At 49.4% G+C, this 13,301-nt stretch overlaps 1 protein-coding gene across 6 annotated transcripts in view; it reads left to right on the forward strand.

Moving 5' to 3' along the window:
* Window positions 1–13,301, forward strand: part of KATNIP (katanin interacting protein) — a 181,737-nt gene that overhangs the window by 127,001 nt on the left and 41,435 nt on the right. For all 6 annotated transcript variants that reach the window (XM_084882882.1, XM_084882884.1, XM_084882886.1 and 3 more), the window contains 3 exons: window positions 884–990; window positions 2,785–2,887; window positions 7,233–7,448. In XM_084882882.1, the coding sequence (XP_084739008.1) occupies window positions 884–990; window positions 2,785–2,887; window positions 7,233–7,448 (426 nt within the window). The remainder of the gene's footprint in view (window positions 1–883; window positions 991–2,784; window positions 2,888–7,232; window positions 7,449–13,301) is intronic.

Below are 13,301 nucleotides of genomic sequence, written 5' to 3' on the forward strand. Positions count from 1 at the left end.
GCACTGTGGAGGCTTCTCTTTGCATCCCTCTCACTTGTTCTGCTGTTTCCTGCTCATCTCAAACCGCCCCTGGCTGATGTCCGGACAGTCTGCAGCTCTGCCCACCTGTGCCCCAAGGTTTCTGGATGACCTGACCCTGACCCACAGGGCTTCCGATGACTGAAAGCATTTGCAGATAGAGAGCAGAGCACACTTCCTGTTTAGACAATATATTTTGAAAAGGGGGGAAAAGCAGAAGGGTCTAATGATGTTACTAGAATTCTCCATGGAGTCCCATTACTTTGTCGCAAATAGAACAGGTGTTGAGATGGGGAAAGGTGTTGATGAAATTTATTTTTATTTTTCACTTACTGATTTTAGAGAAAGAGAAACATCAATTTGTCGTTCCACTTATGTATGGCATGCATTAGTTGATCCTTGTAGGTGCCCTGACTGGGTATCAAACCCACAGCCTTGGCGTGTCGAGGTAATGCTCTAACCACCTAGCTACCCAGCCAGGATCTAGTTTTTTTTATTTTTAAGTTTCTTTGGGTCTTAGGGCAGAGAGAAAAGGTATGCACCTTGAGGGAAGAAGAGGGGAAAGGCACGGGTCTGAGAGAGAGTGCACACGGAGAGAAATTTTTCAAAAGCTCATTGAAGCAGATCCTTTCCTGGGACTTCCCAGATCATAAGAAACTGACATCCCTGTCTCTTTGCAAAGCTCATGGGAGGGGGTTCTTGATCTCATCAGCCCCGGGCAGACGCTGTCACTCTCCTCCTGTCCCCTGCTTCCTGCAACGTGACTGGTGACCTGAGGAGTCTGTCCCTTTGACTATGGCTCTGCTGTATCTTGGGCCAGGAGTGTCACCCCAGACATCTGTTTAATAAGCCTTTCCATCCTCAGCCGCTTCCCATCACCATGGAGACCAGCACGGAGGAGCCATCCCAGGCGGCAGGGGGAGCCAGAGCAGTCAGCGCAGCCATTGACAGAATCGGCCTCTTGGGGAACAGGTACTTACCACGAGGACTTCAAAACCAAAAGAAGGAACCTAAGGCAGTGCAGCTGGGAGAGCCTAGGCGACTAAGGACCATTTCAAACGCTCCTTTCGCTGTACCCTCCGCACCCCCTCTAGCCCTAAACGCAGAAGTGACGGTTTCTTTCAGGCAAGTGTCTCTGCTTGTTGAGTTCAGTCCAACCTGGGAGCACTTCACCCTCCTCAAAGGTGCCCACGGAAGACCCCCACGGGGGCGGTGCTGGGCCTGGTCCCGGGTGGCCCGGGGTGAGGCGGGGGCTGTGGTCCAGAGCAGCACCCTCCTTTTCTCTGTTAACATTTGTTCCGATGCAGCTTCTGCTCCATTAACATGCAACGTCAGTTATTGGAACTGTCAAGTTTCATTATCAAATAAAGGCTTTCCTCTAGTTTTCAGGCAAAATTGATCTTCTGAAAGCCGCGCCAGGTTGAGCCTGTGTTTACAAGCACACACTGGCCCGCAGCCAGGCCCGGGCGCCGTGCGGAGCCTGCTCACTGTGGCTGCACCACGGCCCGTGCCGGCCGGGGCGAGGGGTGTGCGGCCTTACACGGCACACGGGGTGTGTGTGTGTGTGTGTGTGTGTGTGTGTGTGTGTGTGGAGTGGGGGGGGGGGGAGTTCCAGACAACTCTGCTGGGTCTGGAACCCGGGGCCTCAGAAACCCGAGGTGCAGAGTGGTCTCTAGGCCAGGGGTTGGCAAGCTTTTTTGGTAAAAGGCCAAATAGCAAATACTTTGGGCTTTTCACCTTTTGTGTGTTTGTTTTAACCACCCTTTAAACACGTAAAAGCCATTCTTAGTCTGCAGGCCATCTAAAAGCAGGCCACAGGCTGCGTTTGAGCTGCAGGCTATACTTTGTGGACCCTGTTATAGATTTTTGTTGTTGTTAATCCTCACCTGAGGATATTTTTTTCCATTGATTTTTAGAGAGAGTGGAAGGGAGGAAGGGAGGGAGTAGGGCTGGGGAGGAGGGGAGAGGGAAAGAAACATCGATGTAAAAGAGACACATTGATTGGTTACCTCCCACCTGCACCCTGATCAGGGCTGGGGATTGAACTGCAAGACAGGTATGTGCCCGTGACTGGGATTGAACCCAGGAGGACCCTTTGGTGTGTAGGCTGGCACTCTAACCACTGAGCCACACTGGCCAGGGCCTGTTGTAGACTCTTACCAATTATTAGTGAGTTTCAGCAGGCCATCTTGCTCGACATGGTTTCTTTTATTTAACTGGTCTCATCACTACTTTACAATTATTTATAGAGAAAAACATCCCATGTGCCCCTTTGAACTATATGTGGGGTGAATATAGTTGATCTTTGAACAACGCAGGGTTGAACTGCGTGGGTTCACTTATACGTGGTTTATTCGATAAGTATACAGTTGGCTCTCCCTATCCCTGGTTTTGCATCACGCATTCACCAACTGCAGGTGGAAAGCAGTGTTTGTGGTCCAGGCTGGGAGTGCAGGGAGGCAGGGCCGTTTTATACAGGGGGCCTGAGCACCACGGAGTGTGCCATCTGCAGGGGGTCCTGGCACCAACCCCGCACCGATACTGTGGGACCGTCTTTCAGTTTGGGGGGAGTCCAAAGCTGTTCGCAGATTTCCAACTGCGTGTGTTGGGAGGTTGGTGCCCCTGACCCCTGCCTTGTTCAAGGGTCAGCTGTACTTTCCTCACGTTGTCCCACGCCCCTGAGGTAGAGCAGAAGTGGGGCTGTGCTGGGAATGTCCTTTGTGTGGAGCACGTGTTACCTGATTGCTAAAACAAGTCCCATTTCAGGCAGCAGCAGAAGCTTCTGGAAGTCCTCCGGGCCATCGAAAGCGACTCTGCCCATGTCAGCCGGGTGGCTTCCCCAGCCGAGGAGCAGGTGCCGGCCCCAGAGGTGAGAGTGGGCCCGCAGGGATGTAAATGCCCTCAGTGTCTCTCCCGGAGCTGAGGCTGGCAGGGCCCATGTGCGATCATTTCTGCTCCGTGGGATTGTTCTGATGGTGGCCACCTCGGTGTCCTTCTGCCACGTGCCTGTCACCTCCTCCCCAGCACAGACACAGGTCCCCTCATCCCCAGCACAGACAAAGGTCCCCTCGTCCCCAGACAGACAAAGGTCCCCTCGTCCCCAGCACAGACAAAGGTCCCCTCCTCCCCAGACAGACAAAGGTCCCCTCCTCCCCAGACAGACAAAGGTCCCCTCCTCCCCAGCCAGACAAAGGTCCCCTCCCCAGACAGACAAAGGTCCCCTCGTCCCCAGACAGACAAAGGTGGAGCAAGGCCTTGCAGCTCTCCACACAGCGGGAATAGCACAGCACACGAGCCCCAAGGAAGGGCCCCGCATCGCTGGTAGCCAAGAAATGCAAACTCGAGCAGCCTGTGTGTCCCTTGGGACATCCGAGTGAGTGAGTGAGTGAGTGCCCTTGAGGGTAACCTCTGGTGCTGGCATGGTTACGGAGGCCGGCCATCCTGCCCTGCTGGCAGCAAGGAGACGGCGGGCGCTCTAGGAACGCAGACGGCTGGACTTAGGAAGAGCCTTAGCAATGCTTGTCTTCCAGCCCGGTATCCCCCTCGTCCCCTGCGGAAGACAGCAGCAATAAAAAGCTATAGGCACCAAGGTGTCTGCTGCTGAGTTATTGGAAGTAGGGAAAAATGAGGAAAAAAAACAAAAATAACATAAATGTGTCTTAATAATGGAGGTAATCAGGAAAGTGTGATATATCAGCATAATGCAGTAGTATAAAAGGATGGAAATCATCGTTATGGAGATTACCCAGATAGAAAATGTTAAGGCTGCAAGGCACCTGCAAGAGATGCCATTAGTCTTCGTCCGGTCCAGCGTGACGGCACCAACACGGAACGGGACTCCCGCTGCAAGGGGGGCCCAGGGAGGCAGGGGATGTGTCAGCAGGTGCGTGTCCTGGTGCATGCTCCTCACCCTCCCTGTTCCCAAGCCCCTCTTATTTGGTTGGTGGTCACATGTCTTACAATTGGCCAATGAGGACTTAACATGGAGCCTCTCAAAGTTGAATGTTAAGACTCAAAACTGCAGAAAGCCCTGCAACCCCCCCCCCCCCCCAACGAGTCTCATCTGTGCATCTGGCACCACCTTTTAAGGGCGTGAGGCCTCAGACAGTGTCTGACTCTCTGGTCCTGGGAGTTCGTGGCCGTCTGTGGGGCTGGGGCACAGGCAGGGAGAAGCTGGGACACCAGTGGAAAGTTTTCCATCTAGAAAGATCTAGCAAAGTCAAAGCTTTGTTCCCCTGCTTGGAAGTTGCCCTCTTAGCCGTGAAGATGCTAAGTGTGCTGAAACCACACACTGAGACCTGCCTGGGTTGATGGAGTCTCCTTGTGTTACAAGAGACAGAAAACGTAAGGCAAACGGATTCCCAGAACAAAGCGCAGACAGATGACGGGGCTTGTAGTAAATGCCACCGGGGAGCCAGGTGGGGCTGGTCCAGCGTCAGCTGCATCCCTGAGCCCCTCCCACCACGCCCTCTTCTCTTGCCCTGTGGCCCCTGATAGCTGGAATGGTTCCACCTCTCAACCGCAGACCCGGGTCAGGAGAGAGGGGCAGCCCTGCCCCGCAGATCACAGCCATTCCTTCTGCTGGCCCAGGGGACCGGACACGCTGGTTCCTGGGGGGGAAAGGGGTCATGTGATACCTCAGGGCTGAGGAAAGAGAAGGAGTGACTCCCCCCAGGAAAATCCAGTGGTCCTGGTGAGAGCCACATCGAGTGCCAGAAACCCGGAGCCTTCCCCCTCTCCCCTTCCTCCTTCCCCTCCTCCCTCTCCCCCTCCCCAGTGTTGGTCTCAGACCCTCTGGAGGGACCTAAATCTCGCCATTCAGAGCAGGAGGAGCTGTGGAGTTGCAGCACTGATAAGTTGTGACACTTCCTCAGTTAATAGGTCCTTCAGCTCTTCATTTGGGAACTCCCTGCGGGAGCTTGCACATCTGAGATTGAATGGGTGTGAGATCCAGCCGCCCCTCTGCGAGGCAGCTCGCCGGCTGTCTGGCCCTCCTCCCTGCAGCCAACAGCCAGGGTGCACCATACCACGCCTTCACACCTCCCGCACAGCCTCCCACACGGCCTCCCACACTGTCTCCCGCACCTCTCACCAGGCAGTGCCTCTCACAAGCACAAGCGGGTTAACCTCCAGCCCCCACTTCAGCCAGCCAGCTTAGGTGCATCACCATTGGTCACACCTGGACTTGGACCCAGGGCAGCCCTCACCGCACAGCACAGGAGCAGGAAGCCTGCACAGGAGGAGGAGGCCGAGGGGTCTGTGGGCCAAGCTAATAAAAACGCCCATGTTTTGCTGAGACCGGTTTGGCTCAATGGATAGAGTGTCGGCTTGGGGACTGAAGATTCTGACCAGAATCTTGGGGACAGAAGGTTCGATTCTGGTCAAGGGCATGTACCTTGGTTGCGGGCATATCCCCAGTAGGGGGTGTGCAGGAGGCAGCTGATCGATGACTCTCTCTAATCGATGTTTCTAACTCTCTATCTCTCTCCCTTCCTCTCTGTACAAAATCAATAAAATATATTAAAACAAAAAAACCCCGCCCATGTTCCTTCTGGGAGCCGTGAGCTGTGTGTAGCAATCAGGGCTCCTCCAAACACATGCTGAGAGCCAGAACACATGTCGCTGGCTATTAATTAAAAAAATAAGGAGGGAGCATTTGCTGTTCACTGCTCAGCTCCCGGCTCACAGAGCCAGTGCCGATTACGCGCTAATTCCCAGGGGGCATGAGCCCGGGGGGTGCGCCACTTTATGAGTGGCTGATCCGTGGCCACCCACGGGGCCTCAGGAGGCCATTCCACAGTGTGGCCGTTTACTGATGGCATCCACGCAGCCTCTCAGACAGAATAGCCTGCCCATGAGGGAGGCGGACATCAAAACCAGTGAAGGAGAACCTGGCCAGGCGGGTCAGTTGGTTGGGGCATCACCCCGCACACCAAAAGATTGTGGGTTCATTTCCCGGCCAGGGCACATACCTAGGTTGGGGGTCAATGGTTGTAGTGTGTATAGAAGGCAACCGATTAGTGTCTCTCACATTTATGTTTCTCTCTAAAAATCAATAAACATATCCTGGGGTGAGGATTACCAATAAATAAAGATGAACTTTGCCTACTTGGGAAAAAAAAAACCACACACAACACAATTAAGGCAAGAAATTGGGGAGCGTGACCGACAGGGCCAAGACTCGGGGCATCTCTCACTTAGTCTCAGTGCTCATCTCTCACTTAGTCTCAGTGGCAGGTGGATGGTGTCATCTTGGTTCCTCAGCTAGACTGAGATGTCAGGAGTTTGTCTGGGTCTTGTGTTATCTACTGCGTTATTCTGCTGGGCCTGTCCTCACACTCTGGTGGCTTAAATAAGATTAATTTTCTCAAACTTCTGGAGGCTGGAAGTCTACTCGTGAGGTGTTGGTAGGTTTGGTTTCCTCCTCGGCTTGCAGATGGCCTCCTTCCCCCCGTGTCCCCATGGCCGTTTCTCTGTGCACGAGCACCCCCGGTGTCTTCCCACGTGTCCGAATTTCCTCCGATAAGGACATTGGTCAGATGTATTCCCATTCTAACGGCCTCATTTTAACTTAATTACTCTTTAAAGGCCCTGTCTCCAAATACAGTTATGCTTTGAGCTACTGGGGTTAGGGTTCAGCATGAGTGTGGGGGGACCTGCCCAGTTCAGCAGAAGTTGTGACATGCCTTTAGGACTGAACACCTGGTAGTGGGGAAGAGGCATACGTGATGTTCAGACAGAATATGCTGCCTTTTTTTTTATGTTACAAGGAATTATGTTCTTAGATTAACATAAATCCAAAAGTTTTCTTTACAAACCAGCATAAGATAAAATTAATAGAAATAAAAAATTAATTGTAAGGTCCCCTCCCCGCCCCCAAATACGCTGCCTTTTAAGCAGGAAACACTAGGTGCTCACGTACACGGTAGCTGTGTTTCAGTCTTCACAAATAGGATTACCAATAAATAAAGATGAACTTTGCCTACTTGGAAAAAAAAACACCAAAAAACCACAACACAATTAAGGCAAGAAATGGGGGGGGGGGGGGGACCACAGGCTTGTTTAGTCTTCTGGTAACCATAGGTACATAGTAACCGTACGTCCAGGGTGCTGCCCTACCCTCAGGCACGGAGAGGGAATGGCCCGTGGCTGGGTGCTGGGCTGGAGTCGGCCTGCCATGCTTCATCCTTGGCATCACGTTTCTCTCCTTTAAGGACAAGTTGGCAGTGAAAGCAGAAGAGATGGAAGATGCCATCTACGTGACGATGGAAATCCTGTCCAACTGGGGCAGCCCGTCGTGGGTGGGCCTCACTGAGGTCGAGTTCTTTGACCTGGACAACACAAAGCTGTACGTGTCGCCTCACGACGTGGATATCCGTAACGCGGACACGCCCGGGGACCTGGGCCAGCTGGTCAACAGGAACTTGGCTGTAAGTGGAGGCGGCACTGCGTGAGGCTTGGCCTTGCATTGGGATGCATCTTCTCTGCCCATGACGTGTCCTCACCTAAGGTGGGGTGTGAGCAGGGGACAATGTACTCTCCCCCGGTACTCATTTGGGCCATGTGGGAAGGAGCTGTGGCAAAGGTGGGGGCTCCACACTGTCCCCCAAACTCTCCCCAGATCTCTGCTCTGCGGGGTTTGCTTGGGAGAGGGGACGAGGAGCCAATCCAGCCCTTTTCTCCATCTTGCAGTTTACGACAATCACCACCAAACATGGGACCTCAGAGGTTATTGAGGTCAATGTGGCTGTTTTGTAGGTAAATAAGCGAAGGCTTTGACTTAGCCAAGGTCAAAGGTGGAAGATGGTGGGGTCAAGTGCACATCCTGCAGCCAGCCTAGTCCAGGGCCCAGATGCACCCCCTCACAGTCCTGCTTCCCTAGAGCGTGGAGTTCATGCACCCAACGGGAATGTTCCTTGTCTTTAAATATATAATAGTGTGTGTGTGTGTGTGGGGGGGGGGGGTTGTTGTTTTTTTAAAGCACTGGCATTTTCTCCTCCTGCCACTGCAAGTTGGGCACGAGGCTGTGAGCTAGCCTGAGACAGGATGCCCGGCAGCGCCATCTTGGCCGCGCTGCGCCTCCCAGCCTTGACCTCCGGGCGGGGCTGGAGGTTGGGAACAGAGGTGCCTCTGGGCCACAAAAGGGGCCATGGAAGACTTTCCCTTTTGCTCTTTTGCACCTCTTAAGTTTCCTCCTGGGTACATGTAAAAAAGTATGGGAGCTGAAAGCAGCCACCACATGCTCAGTTCTCGCTGTGCCAGGCATGGCCATGCGATCTGATTTATACCTAACAGTGCATGGGCTCGAGGAGCGGAAGGGCCGGGCGTCACAGCTTACCGCTTCAGCTTCGTGACCCCAGGCAGCTCTCCCCACCTCTACTCCAGTCTCCTCATCTGTCAAATGGGGGTGATAAGAAGGCCTACCTTGACACGATGTTGTGAGGATCAAATGTGAATATTCAGAGCTTAGTGCCAGGTCTGGATCTTCCTGAGGCTCCAAAAATCCGCTGTCAGTGTTTCCACTGTTATTATTATTGAAGTATTAATGACACGAAGAAGTGGATAATACTATTCCCATTTTAAAGGAAATGAAACAAGAAAGGGGGCTTTGAAATCCCTAATTGTAGAGTTCCAGGTGTGGGCACATTCTCCAAGTCTGTTTGTCTGCTCCTGTAAAATGAGAGGTGGGGAGGTGGATTTCTAATTTTGATTCCTAATTTCTAGTAACAGAAACTGAGTCTGACTCGTTTTAGCTGGCGTGCTCACTGCCCCCAGGCCGGGAGAGGACAGGCCCATGTCATGGCAATTGCAGGCAGCGTTTGGGGTGCATGGGCACTGAGGGTTCGTTTTTTGGGGGAAATGGGCAGTCTTTTATTGGTTGATTAATTGGAAAGCTGGTTTGTCATCACTCCTCCTGATGAGTCCAGGAGAGGAAGGCTCCAACTTGGCTAGGAGGCTGGCCACCTTGATGCCAATGCAACCAAGATGTCCCAGGGTAGGGGGAACCCTCCCTGAAGAAGCTCAGGGTTGTTACTGAAAGAAAGATAGGACAGGTGCTGAAGGCCGAGAGGCCCCAACCTCCGCAGGTGGGCTCGGGTGGTGTCTGCACCCTCCTGAAGAGCAGCAGCTCTGTGACCCTGAGCCTCAAAAGAAACAGGTCCCCTCAGTCCCAGCTACATGGGTGCCCTGGCCTCACACGCCCTCCTCTGCTTGCTGCTTCGAGTCCCCGGGCTCCCATGTGTGAAAGCCCCAGTCCTTGCCACCTCTCCAAACCCCTTTGCCCAAAGCAGTGGCACATTGGAAGCTGCTATGCAGAGCAGAGCATCCCAGGGCCTATAAAAAGCATCACTGAGTTTGATGGGGACCGATTCTGATGATGGCTCTCCCTTCTCCTCTGTTTAGCAGAGGCTGGTGAGCTTTGCTGTTTGAGAGCAGCGAGGACCCCAGCCCGTGGTTTTTGTGGGTTTGGGTTGTTTTCTTTTGGGCCTGACGTTGGGACATAGGCAGCTGCCTTGTCAGGATCTCTGGGTCCAGCTGTGGGTGGCTGGGTTCCCCCTGCTGCACTGGCCTGGGGTCTCCCTGATGTGGTCCCGTGTGCCAGGCCTAGGACTGCCTCTTAGATTCACTGTGAGTTGACTCTAATGACTCACAGTATGCCAGCCAGACACCTCTCATCTCCCATGGGCCCTGGATCACTCTCCACATCTGATAAAGGAAAGCAAGTCTCAGAGGAGATGGGTGACTTGCTCAGGCCACACCGCTCTGAGTGTTGGGGCCGCTGAGAGCTGGACAGAGATAACCGGGAGTGAGGGCTGAGTTCAGCAGAGAAGCCGCTTGAAGAGGGAGTTGCCAGAAGATGACTTCACTGGTGAAACCTACTAACTAAAGCATTAACACTAGTTCTTTACATTCTCTTCTAAAACATTGAAGAGGAAGGAACACTTTCCAATTCATGAGACCAGGATTATCCTGATACCAAAACCAAAGATTTCCCAAGAAAACTACAGGCCAACGTCTCTTATGAATATAGATGTAAAATCTTCAAAAAGACACTAACAAGTTGAGCCTGGCAGTGTAAAAAAATATTTACACATCTAGACCTCATGGAGTTTATCCCAGGAGCGCAAGGTTTGTTCAACATATGAAAATCAACCAATAGACCATATTAATAGAATAAAGGGGGAAATAACCACATTACATCTTAATAGACACAGAAAAAGCACTTGACAAAATTGAACACCCTTTCATGATTAAAACAATCAGCAAACCAAGAACAGAAGGAAACAACCTTAGCCTGGTAGAGGGCATCTATGAACACCCACAGCAAACATCACACTTAATGTGACACTTAATGTGAAAGACTGAAGGTGTCGCACCAGATCAGGAACAAGACAAGGATGCTTTTTCATCACTTCTGTTCAATACTGTACTGGAGAATCCACCTAGGGAAGTTATGTAAGAAAAAATTGGAAGGGAAGAAGCAAACCCATATTTGCAGGTGATGTGGTCTTATATAGAAAATCCTAAAGAATCCACAAAAATTACTGGTAAAGCTAAAATTAAGTTCAGCAAGTTTACAGGATAAAAGGTCAATATACAAAAATCAGTTGTATTTCTGTACAAGAGCAATGAACAACCTGAAAAGGAAATTAAGAAAACAATTGCATTTTTAATAGTATAAAAAAGCATAAAATATTTAAGAATAAATTTCACCAAAAAAATAAAAATAAATGCAAGACTTCTACACTGAAAAGTGAAAATAGTAATGACAGAAATTAAAGACCTAAATAAATGAAAAGACACCAGTGTTCATGGATTGGAAGAACTAATGGTGTTAAATAAGAGTCTAGTATCCAGAATATGTAAATGGTTTCCAAATTTCTACAGATTCAATGCAGTCGTATCAAAATTTCAGTTGTCCTTTTTGTGGAAATTGGCAAGCTGATCCTAAAATACATATGGAAATTTGAGGGACCAAAATTTGAGGGAACCAAAACAACATTGGAAAAGAAGAAAAAATTTGGAGGATTCTCACTTTACAATTTCAAAACTAGCTACCATTTACAGTGATCAGAATTGTTTGATACTGGCATAAGAATGGGTATAAGTCAATAGAATCAATTGAGAGTCCAAAAATAAACACATATATCTGTAGTCAATTGATTTTCAATAGGATGCCAAGACCATTCGATCAGTTAGGAATAATTTTCTCAACAAATGCTATTGAGGCAACTGGATTTCCACATGCAAAAGAATGAGGTTGGACCCCTACCTCACACCATGTATAAAAACTAGCTCAGTGAACCAAAGACCTTAGGTATTAAAAGCTAAAACTATCGAAATCTTAGAAGAAAACACAGGTGTAGATCTTCATAGCCTTGAATTTGTCAATGGAGGCTTAGATATGACACCCAAAGAACAAGCAACAAAAGAAAAAATAGATAAATCAGAATTCATCAAAATTACAAACATTTTTGTTTCAAAGGATGCTAGCAAAAAAGTGAAAAGACAACCTATAAAATGGGAGAAAGTACTTTCAAATCAAATATCTGATAATAGTATCCAGAATATGTAAAGAACTCAAACTTAACAATGAAAAGACAACCCAATTAGAATATGGCCAAAGTACTCTGAATAGACATTTCTCCAAAGAAGATATGCAAATGGCCAACAAGCACATAAAAAGATGCTCGACATCACTAGTCATTAGGGAAATGCAAATCTAAACCACAAAGATACATCACTTCACACTCACTAGGGTGGCGATAATTTAAAAAAAGAAAAGAAAACAGTAAACAAGTATTGGTGAGTATGTGCAATAATTGGAACCCTCATATCTTGCTGGTGAGAATGTCAAAGTAAGGTATAGCCTTGACAGGTTTGGCTCAGAGGTTAGAGTGTTGGCCCTTGGACTGAAGGGTCTTGGGTTCAATTCCCCGTCAAGGGCACCTTGATTGTGGGTTCGATTCCTGGACCCCCTTGGGGCTCTTACAGGAGGCAGCTAAAGGATGTGTCTCTCTCACATCAGTTTTTTCTCTGTCCTCTTCTCCTCCCTTCCATTCTCTCTGAAAATCAATGGAGGAAAAAATCCTCCAATGAGAATTAAAAAAAAAAAAAAGGTGTAGTCACTGGGAAAAATAGACATTTTCTCAAAAAGTTAATGCAGAGTTACCATGTGACCTAGTAATTCCACACCTAAATATGTATACCCAAGAGATTTGAAAACATGTTCACACAAAAACTTGTACACATATAGTCACAGCATCATTCACAATAGACCAAAGGTAGGAATAACCCAAATGTCCACCAACTGATGAGTGGGTAAAGAGCACATGGTGTCTGCACACAATGGAATATTATTCAGCCATAAAAGGGCATGAAGTTCTGCCACATACTGCAGCTTTGAAAACATTATGCTGAGTGAAAGAAGCCAGACACAGAAGCACATGGTGTATGATTCCACTTATAGGAATGTCCAGGACAGGGAAATCCACAGAGACAGAGAGTGGCTGCCATGGGCTCAGGGGAGGCGGAATGGGGAGCAACTGCTAAAAGGTTCAGGGTAGGGTGTCTTTGGGGTGACAGAGTTGGGTGGAAAAAGACAGTGGTGATAGTTGCACAACCTTATGAATGTGCCAAAAAACTACTGAATTGTACCCTTGAAGCGGTGATCTTTTTCTTTTTTTTTTAAGTGGTGGTTTTATATATGTAAATTATATCTCAATTTATTTTTAAAGAACAGAAATATCCCAGGCACCCTTGCCCAGATTCCCTGATAATAACATCCTCTGTAATTACAGACCCTGGTCAGACCAGGAGGTTGACACTGGCATAATGTGCAGACCGCCATGCACTCATGTGCGTGTGTGTGTGTGTGTCTTTGCAGTTTGATCATATGTAGATTTGCATAGCCACCACCACACTGAGGTAGAGGATGGCTCCATCACTACAGAGGAGTTCCTGTGCAACCTTTAGTCACATCTCCCCACAGCTGTCCCTAACACCGGTGACCACCGATCTGCCCTATATGTGTTGTCATTTCAGGAATGCTAAATAAATGGGAGCTTACTGCATGTAACCTTTTGAGACTGACTTTTTCACTCAGCACAATGCCCTTGACATCCATCCACATCGTTGTGTATATCAGTAGTTTGTTCCTTTTTTATTGCAATGCTTTATTAAATTGGGCAGACTTCCCAGGGCCGTCGGCATCTCCCTGCGGGCGGGTGCATCTGTGTTGGGTTAAGATGGAAGAGAAAGCACCTTTGTCTTGGAGTTCGAAA

Source organism: Pipistrellus hanaki, assembly GCF_964339955.1.
Source record: "Pipistrellus hanaki genome assembly, chromosome: 4".
Classification (NCBI taxonomy): domain Eukaryota; kingdom Metazoa; phylum Chordata; class Mammalia; order Chiroptera; family Vespertilionidae; genus Pipistrellus; species Pipistrellus hanaki.